At 38.8% G+C, this 16706-nt stretch overlaps 1 protein-coding gene across 7 annotated transcripts in view; it reads right to left on the bottom strand.

The window, feature by feature from the left end:
* LOC114648243 (transcription factor SOX-13-like) overlaps positions 1 to 16706 on the bottom strand; it is a 194990-nt gene that overhangs the window by 43104 nt on the left and 135180 nt on the right. For 4 of the 7 annotated variants that reach the window (XM_051924604.1, XM_028797156.2, XM_028797158.2 and 1 more), the window contains exons 2-9: positions 12038 to 12209; positions 11767 to 11829; positions 10593 to 10698; positions 9048 to 9134; positions 6970 to 7142; positions 6784 to 6852; positions 6143 to 6257; positions 100 to 176 (exon numbers count right to left, since the gene is read on the bottom strand). In XM_051924604.1, coding sequence (XP_051780564.1) covers positions 100 to 176; positions 6143 to 6257; positions 6784 to 6852; positions 6970 to 7142; positions 9048 to 9134; positions 10593 to 10698; positions 11767 to 11829; positions 12038 to 12208 — 861 coding nt within the window. In that variant the 5' untranslated portion in view covers position 12209. The remainder of the gene's footprint in view (positions 1 to 99; positions 177 to 6142; positions 6258 to 6783; positions 6853 to 6969; positions 7143 to 9047; positions 9135 to 10592; positions 10699 to 11766; positions 11830 to 12037; positions 12210 to 16706) is intronic. The other 3 variants (XM_051924603.1, XM_051924605.1, XM_051924606.1) reach the window with 3 other exon arrangements.

Below are 16706 nucleotides of genomic sequence, written 5' to 3' on the forward strand. Positions count from 1 at the left end.
AATTCCCATATCTTTGCAGAACTCCCTATCTTACTGGACAAATCAAACAGTCAAATTGTAAACCCTGCAACCCAATTTAAGCCAAAATATATACAGTACCTGCATGTGGACGGGTCCATTTGACCTCTTCACAGGAACAGAGTGGGGATTGGGAAGCATCTGGATGGGATAATCTACTGGACAACAGAAGGGAGGCATCATTAGGAAAGGATGCAGAGCTCAACAGTAGGAAACTCTGCCACAAATGAAAAGGGGTCAAGTGAAATGAAGTCAGTAGGAGGAGAAATGCAAGGAACAATGCAATTTACGAGCATTTTGATTATAAACTCTTGTAACAACTGGTAAATATTATGATTAAAAAACATTTTTATATATTTACCAGAGCAACAATTAAATGCAAATCAACGTAACATGCATAATATAACATTCTCAACCACCCCCAACTCTCATATCCCCCCATTTAATCAAAGTCAGACTTGCACGGCTAACATAAGCAAGAAGTCAACCATCAGCCCTGTATGGAGTGTTGGTTCCCATTACTAAGTAATGCAACTCATTCATCTTTGAGATTTGAGAGGAAAACCATAGTGCCAACACACAGACATACGGAGACTCTATACAGTGTCACACACGTCCGCATGAGAGGCAGCTAAAGGTCTTGAATGACGGAAATTTCATGTTGGACCAGAGGAGGGAGGGAGGAGTGCATTAACCCTTTCTTTTTCTCCTGCAGACCACTCTTGAGAAATTCTGCATGGCCCCAAGGATGCCACTTCCGGCCCCGACGACATAATTTCTTCTGCTTCCCTTTAAAACTGTCATTTTTCCACCTATGCACCAGTTCTGTTTTGAACTCAGTGAAATTTGTTGCTTTACCTTGTTTGCAAACCACTTCAATATAAGGGGTGGAAAACCCAAACCTTATTGTGACTCTTTTTGTCTTATTATTGTGACAACAGATAATGGCTAGGTTTGGGATTCAAGCCAAGCATGCTGGTTCTGTAAAGCTACATGATTTACAACTATGCCAACAAAAAGTTAAGGGACTTGGAGCTTTTAATTCCACCAGTCTGTTTTGTTGATTTTAAGAATAATAAAATGTATGTATGGGAGAAATTTTGGTAGAGCAGAATGATAATGAGTAAACAGTAGAAAATTTAATAGAATGACATGTTCCACAAACCAAAAGAGCATTTAATAAAATAGCATGTTTGACAAACCAACATGCCTTCCAATGAGGAAGCAGAGCCTGGGGACTCAGAGGTGGGCTCCCCCATCTCTGGGACTGAGGTCACCGAAGTGGTCAAAAAACTCCTTGGTGGCAGGGCCCCAGGGGTGGATGAGATACGACCGGAGTTCCTCAAGGCTCTGGATGTTGTAGGACTGTCTTGGTTGACACGCCTCTGCAACATCGCATGGACATCAGGGACAGTGCCTCTGGATTGGCAGACCGGGGTGGTGGTCCCCCTCTTTAAAAAAGGGGACCGGAGGGTGTGTTCCAACTACAGAGGGATCACACTCCTCAGCCTCCCTGGAAAAGTCTATTTGGGGGTCCTGGAGAGGAGGGTCCATCGGATAGTCGAGCCTTTGATTCAGGAGGAACAGTGTGGTTTTCGTCCTGGTCACGGAACAGTGGACCAGCTCTACACCCTTAGCAGGGTCCTGGAGGGTGCATGTGAATTTGCCCAACCAGTCTACCTGTGTTTTGTGGACCTGTAAAAGACATTCAACCGTGTCCCTTGGGGAATCCTGTGGGGGTTACTCCGAGAGTATGGGGTACCGGACCCCCTGATAAGGGCTGTTTGGTCCCTGTACAATCGGTGCCAGAGCTTGGTCCGCATTGCCGGCAGTAAGTCGAACCCGTTTCCAGTGAGAGTTGGACTCCACCAGGGCTGCCCTTTGTCACCGATTCTGTTCATAACTTTTATGGACAGAATTTCTAGGCGCAGCCAGGGCGTTGAGGGGGTCCGGTTGGGTGGACTCAGGATTGGGTCACTGCTTTTTGCAGATGATGTTGTCCTGTTTGCTTCATCAGGCCGTGATCTTCAGCTCTCTCTGGATTGGTTCGCAGCCGAGTGTGAAGCAGCTGGGATGGGAATCAACACCTCCAAATCCAAGACCATGGTCCTCAGCCGGAAAAGGGTGGAGTGCCCTCTCAGGGTTGGTAGCGAGATCCTGCCCCAAGTGGAGGAGTTCAAGTATCTCGGGGTCTTGTTCACGAGTGAGGGAAGAATGGAGCATGAGATCAACAGGCTCTGCATCGGTCTGTCGTGGTGAAAAAGGAGCTGAGTCGCAAGGCGAAGCTCTCAATTTACCAGTCAATCTATGTTGCTACCCTTACCTATGGTCATGAGCTATGGGTTGTGACCGAAAGAACGAGATCGCGAATACAAGCGGCTGAAATGAGTTTCCTCCGCAGGGTGTCTGGGCTCTCCCTTAAAGATAGGGTGAGAAGCTCAGTCATCCGGGAGGGGCTCAGAGTAGAGCCGCTGCTCCTCTTCATCGAGAGGAGTCAGATGAGGTGGCTCGGACATCTGATCAGGATTCCTCCTGGACGCCTCCCTGGTGAGGTGTTCCGGGCACGTCTAACCAGGAGGAGGCCCAGGGGAAGACCCAGGACACGCTGGACGGACTATGTCTCTTGGCTAACCTGGGAACGCCTTGGGATTCTCCCGGAAGAGCTAGGAGAAGTGGCCGGGGAGAGGGAAGTCTGTGCATCTCTGCTCAAGCTGCTGCCCCTGCAACCCGACCTCGGATAAGTGGAAGAGGATGGATGGATGGATGGACAAACCAAAAGTATTGTTCTCAAGTTAAGGAGCTAGTTGGATCAAAACCCTAAAGCCACTTTGGTCCTCTCATTACCCACCTCTCATTTACAGTTCACATATGTTTTATACAGTAAGTGTTTTTAGTAATGTTTTTGCACAATCAGGTGTACCTTTGCTATAAATGTATTTTTCCTAGAAATGTAGCTTGCTGTCATCAAACATTTCAATTGCCAAAATACTCTAACTGTTCACCACCCTGGGCATTTCAATTCAGAAGAACAAACCCATCCAGAGTTGGTTTTAACTTTATGCTCAGTGCTGCCTTGACAGACTTAGTTTTGCACAAAGCAACATGGATAGTTGAGATCGTCAATTTGCCCAATAGATGATTTATAAGCAGAACTTCACAGGAACATTTTATAGTGCTGATTTTATAAGCAGCCAAAGATTATCTCCCATGATCTAAAATATGTGAATCACAAGCATTCAGCATTTGTGGTTATAGTGTAGATTTCAGTGTTGTATAGTAACAAAGTAGAAATACTTACTGTACTTGAGTTTGTTTGGAAAATGTCTACTTCACTTGAGTATAAAGTTTTCTGCCTACTCTTTTTACTTCTACTTCACTATATTTTCATATGCAAATGGGTGTTTGTACTCCAATATATTTTGCTAGACACATTCGTTACTGCAATAATTAAACCAGGAAACAAATAGGCTATGCAAATAAAGTATGTACAATGCCTTGCTTTGTCAGTTATCTAAAATAAGGGCTTGCCCTGCTTTGCGAACAACTGGGTTAATGAAAGTTTGTGTATATGAAAAATCAAATGTGTGCCACTGGTGCTAACACCTGATCATCTATGCAGTCATCCCAAGTACATCTTGATGCAGTCTGTGCTAAAGGATGGGGGTGGATGTAGGTGACCCGCAGACCCAGTCTCAGCTCTTCTCTGTGCTGACACTGTGTTCAGAAAGTGTCTTCATGGAGGCCTGTCAGACAAGGTAGAGCTTGATCTGCAGACAACAGAGAGGATGTTTGTGCATCACGTGATACGGTTCCCTCACTTTGTCATGTGTGTTACTTACGTCTACCCAGGGCCGGTTCTAGCTAGGCAGTATTATTATTATTCAGACAACAGAATTTAAATTTTAATGACTAATATTCTTATTAAACTAATTCCATCAATTTTTATGTAGTTTGTGTTATGCGAACAAAAATCTGGGCCATATTTGGAGCCATGGAATGCTTAAAAATGTTTTCTATTTAAAATTACTTGTAATTAGCTTTTGAAAATTCATTTCATGAAGTGGTTTTTCAGGAACGGATTAGCTCCTTCTTAAAGGGGAGAAGCCTGTGCATCCTTTCCTATTAACAACGTGCCCGGTGAATTAGAATACAATCATTAAGTTGTCTTCTCACGCTGAATATCATGGCTTCAAGCTAAAGTGTCGTGGCTCATACTTCAGCGATTTCAATATGATTCACACACAAAAAAGAAGGTGGCTGAACTGTTTTAGTCTTGTAAGTACTTTTTCTGACTATATATATATATATATATATATATATATATATATATATATATATACACAGTATATAACACAGAGAAAGACTTTATATTTACTTTTAATTTTGATACTTAAGTACACTTTAATACTTGTACTTGAGTAGCTTTCTCAGGGGCAAAGTTTTCTTCTACTTAAATTACTTTTCAGAAGAATGCATCTAATTTTACAAAAATATGGCTGCTGGGTAGTTTATAAAAAATTGGCATTTTTTTTGTGTTTAAACCAAGTTAACAAGGATGCCAAGAACAGCCAAAATCAAGGTTTGCGCTATCACTGAAGTTCTAACACTAGACAACAATCTTGCCATCGGAGAGTGAGGTTGTGTTGCATGTTGGTCAGACATGCAACAAAATATTTCAGCGTATCTTGTACACATGACAATTCTATCACTATTACTACTTGCACTTCTTTAGGCCCTTGTTTTTAATACTTTGCTATGATTTCCTTGTTTTATCCTAATGTTGATACACTGAACAACAACTTTTATGGGTTTTTTTTGAGATTTAGGAGACCCTTACAAACCCCCATCTGCACAGTGCGCTGAAACTCTGTTAACGCGGTTAGGGTTAACTTGTCAGTCATCGATGCAACCGCAGGTTCACAGCCTCGTCACGTAATACGCCTGTCGCCCAATAGCTGATGCAGGGAACAGTCTAACACGGCCACTAACTTGGTCTAGTCACTGCTTGTTTGCGGTGTCTGTGTGTACTAAAGTGGTAGCTCCTGTTTGAATAAAGACCCAGACTGTTCCTGTTTTAATTGAAATAAAGTTGGTTTTTTTGAAGCCTTTGGACTCAGCGTCTACCCTTGGATGCAAGACAGTGACTCACGCATCACAGTACCTTGCACACATGACAATACTACCACTATTACTATTACTACTACTACTTCTTTAGGTATTTGTTTTTAATACTTTGCTATGATTTCCTTGTTTTGTTATGATGTTGATATGCTGAATTAGAATTTTTAAATTTCCATACAACTTTCTGTTTTTACATACAATCTTTTGAGTCATTTTTTTTCTACATGATCCATCCAATTTTCATATCAGTCCCACCCAAGTCTGGGCCATGTAAACTTAACCCTGTAGCAATGGGAAGAAGCAAGCGATTCATACTGAAAGGGAACCATTCTGCAAACATTGCACCCAAAATGTAACCATACATAGATACACTGACATCAGGGCTTTGCATAAATTAGATAACAAAAAAACAGCAAATTCAATTATGTGCGTAAAAGACTTAATTGCCGATGAGTCTGTGCTTTACGCTTTTTTCACTTAATCTCACAAAGTGCCTTCGTCTCCACGTTAGATAGGCAATAACAAGAGCCGAGCATAATGTGGAGCTGGATCAAGCTGCGCAGTTCCTCAAAAACCTTGCTTTCTCAAACAAAGAAGAGCTTTGGCTTTTACCATATTCAAATCCTAATTTGCATCACGGCTGCCGCCTGGCAAAATTAAAATAAATCTTATAAAAGACCTTTTGAGTTTCAGTGGACAATTGACTCTCATTTTGTGTACTTGTTTTTAAATTACTACTCTCACAAAAAAAAAAAAAAAAAAAAAAGCGGCTTACCACATTTGCATGCTGCGGTCTTCCTGCAGGACAAATGCACATGTTTTGTTCTCTATCGACTCTCATCATAAAACAAAGTAGTGTGACCGCTATGGACAGTAAGCCAGTGAATTTGTGAACTCCTTCATGTAATGCATTAGTGCTGATCTGTTTTAATGTAACTCAACGCTAACAGAAGAGACGAATGGAATTTGTCAGAATATTGAGGGCTAAAGAAACACCTCTTACCTGGTTTACAAGGAATGGGCTGAATTGGCAGTCCTATCTGCGCATCAGGAGGGACGGGAAGAGGCTGAGCATTGGGATGGAAGGCTGGTATCATGACATAGGGCATGTTCACCTGCTGTAACAAATCAGAATATTAAGTCTCAAAGAGAGAAGCAAACACAATAACAGATCATTTTTTCAGGACACAACTTTCTTTATTGGTCTACCTTGAAAAATTCTGTTCATCAGTGAACACTAGACATAACTATGAGCCATAGACATCTGTCCTTCTACTTCACTTGGTTCGTCCTTTTCACCCCATGATTTCTGGTGCATTGCTGTATGTTTTTATTTTTGGAGGTAAATTTAGCCCATAAAAGGTGGTAGAAATGCATTCTAAGATTAAAGGTAATTATACTTACAAATCACAATGCCAGAGAATGGCAAAATATTGCATGTTGATTGGCACATGCATGAAAGAATTTGACTGTACTCTGTGACAAAATGACCCAATAAACTAATTAAGATGGTGGAAACACTGGAGTGGAAATGTGTGGTGCCAAGAAAACATTATCTTTATTTAGAAATGAGCTCAAATCAAACAATGCCATATCAGACAGGTACGGCAAGTTCTGACATAATTGTTCCCCTACTCCTCTTACCTGAATTTGTTGTTGAAGGAGGTTAATTTTATGTTGTTGTTGAATTAGTTGCTGCTGCTGCTTGGCAATCTGAAATAGGAACACTGGGATGAGTAGCCTGAAAAGGCTCGTAAACTGAGCCCTGTAATGGGCTGTTCAAATCAAAAACACTTAGAACTTCCACATGCCATCGCCCCACTGTTGCACCTGTTCTTGCTGCTGCCTGGCCAGCTCCATTTGCTGCTGCTGCTTCTCAAACAACATGGCTGCCATGTTTCTTTGTTCGGAGTGAGCACAGAGGAGCTGCTCCCTCAAATTGGACAACTGGTTGATCATCACAAGAAGCTGGAGTTCCTTCTCTGCCAGACTTTCTGGAGTTCCTAATAGCCATAAAAAATATATCAGTGTCATTTTTTAACATGATTAGCTGTGTTACCCAGCTTCATCCAGGACATTACTTAGATTAGATTAGATAAGTAGTATGTAACTAACTAAGTACCTTTCTTTATACAGTAATTGTATTATTTTTTATATTGGCTAATATTATCAGTTCACTTGAAATGCTTACTGCTGAATATGCTACATGCAATTGCCCATGAGTGAGGCATTTCTGCCGTAGACCAATTCCTGTTTTTCCTACTGACTTGGATTTTGTTGATCGTCACTGTGAAACAGAATTTTACAGGAAAGTGAATTATTTTCAATTGAAACTGGTAATTAATAGGAATAAGGTGAATTTTGAGTATATATTATTATCATTATCAGATGTTTATATTTTGACATTGTTCACTCAAGCATTTCATTACCTTTTTTCATCAGTTGTATGTTCAACCTTCTTTAGCCAGACAATAAGGTTCTAACAATGAATTGTGTTTAACGTATTACAAACACATATGACGTTTACAGGCTACATATTTACACAGCCCATATAATGAATTGAATGATTTAAATTTTGTACAGAAAACAACAGGTGAAAAAAAAAAGTGAAATATAAACAGCAGGGAACGTAGAAAGCATTTACTATTGGGGGTCCAAAGAGGCAGTGGTGGTGGTGGTGGTGGGGGGCGGGGGTCCTTTGGTGGAGTTGGCTGAAAGAGATTGCAGCAGATCTCTATATTAAAGGACACCACTAATTGCAGTATTCATTACTGTTACAAAGGTGATTTAAAGCTGAATCATTTAAAGCTAAAAACTGAAAAAAAATCCCAACTTTCCATTAGCATCAAAACATAAAATTAGTACTGATTCATATATGGCAGGTTTGAATGCATGTCTATGAACATTAATTACTTTTACTCACTCAAAAGCACCATCCTTATCACATTCTGAAAAACAGAATCTTCTTCAGCTATTGGAAAAAAAAAAATCACACTTCATTCTGTTCAATCGTAACTTGGCTCCATCAGTTAATTTGTGGTGTGTGTGTTTTTTTTTTTTTTTAATTTCAAAAAGCGTTTAACGCATTGATTGATATTGTGAACTGAGAATCACTTTATCTCAGATTTACTGTCACATATGGTGTACACAGTAAAATGAAATGCTTGTATGACCAAGCACAAGGTTTACGTCTTGTGTATTTTGGGGCGGTATAGAATGGCCAAGGATACTGTACAAGTTATTTAACTGGGCCATATATTATTTAAAAATTATAAAAAGCACATCTAATCAAATGAACGATATCCTAATCTTGTACATTTGACATTTTCCAAATAAATAATAAAATTCCAATACATTCTCAAATCTTCTTAATTCAGTTCTAGGTAGCAGCCCATCCTAGCAAAACTGGGCACAAGTCAAAAGCCAACCCAAGACAAAGGGTCAGTTTATGACTGGGCCGTCTTATGCTACACAAACCCCTACACAGGGCCAGTCTGTGATTTGTCAATTAACCTAACCTGCACATCTTCAGGATGAAAAGACGTGAGAGAAAAACCCACAAAAACCACGAAGAACATGAAAATTCCACTTGTGAATCCAGGATGTTCTAGTTGTCAGGCAGCACAATTAACCAATTGCACTACTGTGCCACCCAGTATATAATAACATAATAAAAAGTAAAAAAAAAACAATTTGATAGACCCCATTCTTTTGACTAGATAACAAAGTCAGCATAGCAGTTTTGAAAATGTGTCTTAGGTCTTTTTGTTTATGGAGCTGAGGTTTGAGAAAGAGATTTCATGATAAAAGCAGTCGCCCATATGTGCCAGAATAACCAAACTGCATATTGCCAACATCTTTCTGTTCACTCAAGTGATTCAAGTAAGATATTCCATCTGTGCTCTCACCTTTGAGCTCCTTGCTGTTAACAGATCCTTTTCCCAATAGTTTATCTTTCCAGTCACTGTTCAGTAGTTTCTCAATGGTTGGCATGACTGTGAAGCAAAGAGAAAGTATCAGTTAATCTAGTGTGTAAAATAACTCCCTATGCAACCATTCATTTCCGTACCTGCCTATCTAGGCAGCAGAAGGCATAAGCTGGGAATCCATCCTGGATGGGGCACCAATCATCTGCAGAGCATGCATACACACACACACACACACGCACACACACGCACACACGCACACACTCACCTATACAGTGCCAGCTTAGAGCTGTCAGTTAACCTAACCTGTATGTGTTCGTGATGTGGGAGGAAAACTTGAGCACTAAAAAGAAAATGCACACTGACATAGGTAGAACAGGCAAACGTCACACATCACACACAGACCGTGATCTTATATAAGACACAACTAATAGCAGTATTTCTTAACTCCCAAACCTCCCCAGTATTACATTTGTGGATTTTAACAAATGATTACAGAGGGGTTTTTTTTGTGGTTGTGTATGTCTTTTACCTCTTCTTATGTACATCAAATTTTTTTGATGAATTATTTTTTAATGTTAAGTACAGTAGCATACCTTGATAAGGAATTAAACATTCTAAAACTTCATTTTGAGATATTTAAAGTTATTTTGCTAGCTCCTCAATTTTGAGCCTGTTCCAAATAAAGCCAGCAGGTTGCCTTGGGTGCCAGGCTGAAGTTATGGTTACCTCTGCTGGGTAAGGTTTCTGGCCTACTCCCTAGCTTGTTTTTGCCTGGGGGGAAACTGCAGTCATAACATACACAGTGAGATTGCAGTCAATGCTAAGCAAAGTGCTGTTGCAGTTAATAAAACCAATAAACAAATTTGTTATGTGACAAAACGGACATGCCAATAGACATGGAGTTTTCCCACTATGACCTGCAGCAAAGGCGTTAATCTTCAGTAGGCATTGGTTACATTTTCTACCAATCACAAGTTGACCTGAATCTCACCAACAGTACAAACTGTACACTTTACTCTGCCTGTTTCTCAAATACTGTCTTTTTTTCTCTCTCTATCTTTAATGTCTCTGTTGTAGTTCCTCATTGGTTTACTGTTTCATACACATAAGGCTAAATGTTTTGTCATTTATTTAGTCAAATATAATAAAAACATATCGTAAAATGAGAGCAGCAGTCACATCAGAGTATAATTGCAACTGCACCATTGATGAAACCAGCTACAAATAATCCCAGTCCTAGGCATGCAAGGTTGCCACATAACTAAGAAAAAAATGAAGTGAAGTAAGCGATCGGAAAGCTTTAAAAATATTGGGAGTCCCACAGAAATAAATTATACTTTTGTAAAACAATTTGACACAAAAATTGCTGATATTTGTGTAATGCCAAGAAGATAATCAATATTAACAAATATTCTCAGCTTTGTAGTGGACACATTTTTCTCATTTTTGCTTAATTCAAAAAGTCATGTTTCTTAGGAAATGGTGAAAAAATATTTTGACGTATACCTTAAATGTGCCACTCACCCTCATGGATGTTTCTGTTGAATTCAAGCCTCTCGTGATGCTTTTGGGATATTTCAGGACTCAGTGAGCTAGATCCATTCACCTTTTCCCTGGTGGGTGAACTTTCCTAAAAAAATAAGACAAAAATATAATTTAAAATAAGAACATAGCCAAAAATATATAATTTATTTTTTAAATTAAAACCATTTCATAATTTTTTTACCTGAAAAACCTGTAACTTTTAACATGAAAACCTAATTCATATTAAATCAGTTATTCATGGCAGGAAACATTGAAGAGGAGTAAAGTGACTTAATTTCTCGGAGTAATCGTAAAAACAGTCTGGGGTGCCAAAAGCCACTGAGAATAAAATTAGGCATTGAGCATTGATAAAGAACATTTCCAACATATACCAATAGTGATAAATGAAACAGCAGATTTCCATTTTACATTAGATTTATAAAACTATCCCTAAAATTTGTTTTGCATGCAATTTCATTTATGAAACCTAAAAATTACAAATTTTGGTTTTTGGAGGGGTTTTAATTTTTTTTTAACAGTGTACCCTAAGGGTTATTCTGCAGCCAAATTCACTGTCTCCTTCCACAGCTGACCCAACCTTCTATAGCTTTTTCCATGTGCCTCCACGTATTTTCATCAACCTCATGCATTGCCTGCCTAGACATTCAAACTGCCAGTTCTACCTTGCACCACTCATTTAGATTCAGAGGTAACATCTATCTATCTATCTATCAGCTGCACTCATTTTCTCCAACAATGTAAGCTGATCCAAGCCAGGATCCTACTGGAGGCCCATTCGTGGCCACATACCCAGGCCAATGGATTTTACCAGTGTGGAGAAGCACCTCCATAATACTTACAGTTATGTCCGCTCTATCTGTTTCCTCCTTTTCACAATCTTCAGTAGAATAAATTTTGCCATGATTTTGTACATGGAGGAAAAGTTGCAGATTAGATTAAAATGTATGTGCTAATGTGGCAAAGCACCATTTCATTTTGTTTCTTGAATGTTTTTGTAAAGTTTCACTGCAAATTCAATTTTATACGAATTGGTCCGCACATTGCTATGCATCACAAATCTTAAATGTAATAAGCTAAGAACAAAGCTGCCTGCTGTCACTCTTTCAGCAGTTATGCTTTATTCTGATCTTGAATAAAGTGATCTTTACTCCACCTGTAATTGCATTTCACCACTGAACTTTTTTCTGCTCTCCAAGTTTGCACTCAGTGAAAAGAACTACACAAAAACAATTTAAACTGAATGCAATTGAACAGGATGAACTATTTGTAAATAGAAAGAAGCTATATAAAGCAGTAGATAAAGACACAAATAGATATCATAGGTGTGAAACAACAGCATTAAAGTGACGGGAAGCAACTGCTTGTTTGGCTGCAGTTGGATTTTCTTTAAGGTTCAAAGGGACTGACAGAATAAAAGAACTCACCTGAGGTGTATGTGTCGAACAGGGTGTTCTACATGGAGAAACCTGCCCAGTCATTTGATTTGGAACTCTGCCCGTTTCTCCTTCATTCTCCTCCAGCTTCACTCCAGTTCCTACCATTGTTACATCCCCAGCACCTTGGAGACACAAGTGGACGGGGGCTGAATCACACATCCTGTGAGTGACAGAAGCAAAATAAAAAAGAAGACATTAAATTATTAATAAGTTCCTAGAACAATAATCATTTCACTATGTAGACTTCTGGCATCAACTTATCTTGTTCATTCTGTAATGTGCACTGCTTTTAGTCTGCTATATACGTAACTATGATGGCAGGAAGTGCCCTCTTCACAAATCCATGCCCTGATGAAGTATAAAGTAGCTCATTGGCACAGATTTGAGTTCTTTCTTTTCATTCCAGAGTCTTTTCTCCTCAAGTTGAATTCCCTTTAGTAAAAAGTCCACTTCTCTCTTATCATAAGCAAGTTAATTTAATGCAAGGCAGGTACCAACTTTAGACTGGATGCCAGTCCACTGCCTTAGACTGGATGCCAGTCCACTGCCTGCTTGCTCATGCACACATTTATAGTCATACAACTTAGCATCACTAGTTAACCCAACCTGCTCATTTTTGAATTATGGAAAAAACACCTGAGTATGCAAAAAAAGTACTCATACACAGGGAAACCAAGCAAGCGCCACACAGACAGTGATGGGCCTCAGATTTGCAACTCGGAGACAGGGCCATGAGGGCAGCACTGTGCCACCCTAAATCAAATATGTATATTGTAGCCTTCTTAGCCTTATATTTACCTCTGGAATAATGAGTCAAAAATGTAGATTTTTTTTTTCAACAAGATAAAACATTATTATGTGTTTAACAGAATCATGCAAATATCAAAACGTCAACATAAATACAGTAGAAAAGGTATGCCAGGTGTCCACTTCTGTACGGATACAGATATTCTACACATGATATGTTTTGAAACAGTCACCAATGCGCAGCCCGATGTTGCAACTAGGACAGCACAAGCATGTCTCTTTGTGCAATATTCTTATAATAATTTTTCAGTTGTTTGTACATAACAGGGCAGAATGTTAGTACCTGGTCTGCATGATGGACATGCCCACTGTGTTACTGTAGGCACACAGATCAAGACTTACAGCGACTTACATATTTCCCCTAACACAAACATTGACAGTTGCTGTATTGTGAATAGTGCTTATTGGGCTAATGTCTTTCTTGTCCTTCCACTTGATCATAATCATGTCACCTTTTTGCCACACAGATACTGCACCCTGCTGCAGTGTTACACACCTTAAGTGACCAGGCATATCATGGCAGTTTGGTCATATAGTGCAGTGTGTATCAGTTTCGCAATCCATGTCAATGTCTGATGACCAATTCACATCGTCATCACTACCACTTGATTCAACTGGTGGTTCAGGTTCAGTTTGTTTTAAAAGTGGCTTTACAGCTTCTCAATTACATGCCTGTGTGCTTTAACTGAAAGCTCCACCCCCCTCAAGAATACTCATGAGCTACCACAATGCGGCGAAACTCATAGTATATCCATAACTAGAAGGTAACAGAATACAGTCTTGAGCATTAGCCTAATCTGAGAAAGGCTTGGGTTTAACGGATACGTTTGGTATTTTTCAAGTCAAAGTTATTTCTTCACATTTCTTTGCAGTTACCCTGGGAAATTGTGTTATTTGGTAAGCCTAAAAACTTACCAAATATATCCACTTTAAAGTGGCAAAACTTTTGATATAAGAAAACATACCTTTCATGTTTCCGCTGCATGTTTGTGACAACAAAAGGGATCTGGAAATAAACAGGAAGACAAGAGCTGAAGGAGCAGGCACAGTTGGTCTTCTTTTAATATAATGAAACTCATAATATTGGTATTTTTTTTGTTGAAAATTATATGTATATGATATTTTACAATTCATATGTAATCTCAAGATGTGGGTCAATACTCACTATATTCTTGGCTTGAAAAATGAACATGTTTGTTAAGTTCTTAAGCTTTTATTTTCTGGAGGTGGTCTGTGCCCAATAGCTTTCATTATAAAACATCAGGGCAGGCAAGATAGTTTTTTAAATTTATAGAAAACACTGAACTTGAGAGCACAATTTCACATGGCAAATGCATATGTTTTTGAAGAAATAACTTTGACTAAAAAAATACCAAACTTATCCTTTAGTAATGTGAAACCTTGCAATGCTTATACTTGAACACATTTTTACATAGAATACTGAGTCTGAGACACGCTCAGGGTTACCGCCAAGTTAAGATGATAAAAAACAGTAATAACCAACTAGTTGAAAAGATCTTTTCCAAAGGTTTCATGGTAAGGACACATCATCTCTGTAGAAAACACAAGCCAGAACTGAGAATAACCTGGGAGTATATGAAAGAGAGGCAGGTATTTTGCAGATATCATACATCATAGCTTCCTAAATTAAAAAATTAAAAGATAAGCATAATGTAAACAGAAACAAATGTGGAATGCCACACAAGTACATGAACAACAAAGCATCCTTGCCTTTTGAATATTGAGCCAAAGGGGGTAGAGCCTCCAAAGACAACAGTTGCAGTAGCACCCTCAGTTGCCTGGGACACCACAAGGCCGTCTCACTCTCTCTAGGATTTTGAATATTGATTTTGGATTTGGATGTCATAGGTTCCTGTTCTTGATTTACTGTTTTTTAGATTCTCTGGTTTTTAAAGACTTTTGCACTTTGGTTTCTCTTATTGATCTTTTTCTTTATTGAATTGTCTCTTTAAAGAACCTTTTTTGTATTTTGTCTTTCCAAATCTAAATTATTTACTATTACTATAACAAGGACAATTCAATTATTTGGGCATGGGATTGTCTCTTTGAGGAACCTTATTTGTATTTTGCCTTTTCCAAAACTGAATTATTTATTATTATTAAAACAAGGATGATTCTATTATTTGGGCATGGAATTTTTATGATTCCCCTTTTTCATTTTTAGGCATTGGCACTTTTTTGGGTTTGTATGACACAAAGCCTGTTCTTGGGTTTCAAGGCCAGGCCAACATTGAGCTTTAAAGTCTTCCTTTGATTTTCAGGTATTATATTGAAGTTGTGGCCTGCTTTTTGGGTTTTGCGAGTCCTACAGCTCATAAGACAATGTGAATGTGACCTGCAATGCACTGACTTCCTGTCCAAACGTGATTGCTTCCTTGAACCCAGTGCTATCAGGATGAGCTCAGACCCCTGTAAACACAGACTAGAAAAATATTTTAGACGGAAAAAAATTGTCAACAAATTGTTGGATCGCTCACAATGTGCAAGAGTACTGCCATGTTTAGAGTATGTGCATCATCATAATTACTACTCCACCTTACCAAATGTTGATGCAGTCAATCAGCTTAGTGTTCTGGGAATGAGTCCAGACCGCACAACAGGCACTTTTCACCACTGTCAGTCAGACATGTTTTGTAGCACCACAAGAAGGCTTTTTCTAACCAAAAACCACAAAGTGTACAGAAAACATGTTTCCTTAGAGTATCCATATTCCCATATGAAGTGGATAATGCAGAGAAATGAGAGAACACCCACTGCATTGATAATTCTTTACAGAGCCTCTTAGTCGCACTAACTAGAGCAACTATTTTGAGTCATTAGAAATTAGAGGTGACAACTCATGACTGATTGAAAATGAATAATGAATTAAGAATAAACCAAAGCTGTTTTGTCCATTTCAGTGTCACTCTGGAGCTGAAGCCTATCCTAGAAGTATTGGTTGCTAGGACTGAAGCTACCCAGATCATGAGACTATTTTGTACCTGCTTAAATGATTAGACGTTGCAGTTTATGACAAGTGAATACTGAAAGCACGTAGGTGAACAATTCTGGAAAGGGCTAGTAAAGTCACGCTGTAGGTGTTATTGTTTTATTCCTGCCCGTTGATTCCCTACTACTGTACATAATGTTGAGATGATGTCATGCATTGTGTGTATATATATATATATATATATATATATATATATATATAAATACACACACACACACTGTATGTAATATCAAGTGAAACTCCTGGTAACTATGTGGCCTGGCAATAAAGTTCAAAGTTGGAGTTGAAACGAACGCAGGCTTGTTTGGGAGTCTGCTTTCAATGCTTTGGATTAATTTCAGTTTGTCATATTTACACCAAACAAAATTCTATTCTCATGAATTTAAAAAACCAGCCATTAATTGCAAAGGAAATCACAATTAAATTCCTCATAAAGAAACCTAACTTTGACTGAAGAAAGCCGTACCATGTATCATGAGTTTAAGGTACTGGAAAAAAGTGAGTCCGAGTCTGAGTCCTCATCGACAGAAACATCGTAAACTCAATGTGAATCTTCACAAAAAGCAGTTAGTTCAAATCCGCCATTCGATTTGTCAGGATTGGATGAGCAAGCCACTCCACCACAGCTGGCAAAATTTCCTGTTAGAATAATATTCGGAAAAATTACACAGTTTTTTCTCAAGCTGGTATAACTGGCTTTTATACATCACAGTTAGACATGCAGTGTTTTCTAGTATGTGCTACACAGTAGTGAGCAAATTACATTTATGACAGATGGATTCAGAGATTGTGAGCATCTCATCTGAGCCTATTTTAAGCACCAGGTTAGTAAACAGAATA

Source organism: Erpetoichthys calabaricus, chromosome 3 (assembly GCF_900747795.2).
Source record: "Erpetoichthys calabaricus chromosome 3, fErpCal1.3, whole genome shotgun sequence".
Taxonomy (NCBI): domain Eukaryota; kingdom Metazoa; phylum Chordata; class Cladistia; order Polypteriformes; family Polypteridae; genus Erpetoichthys; species Erpetoichthys calabaricus.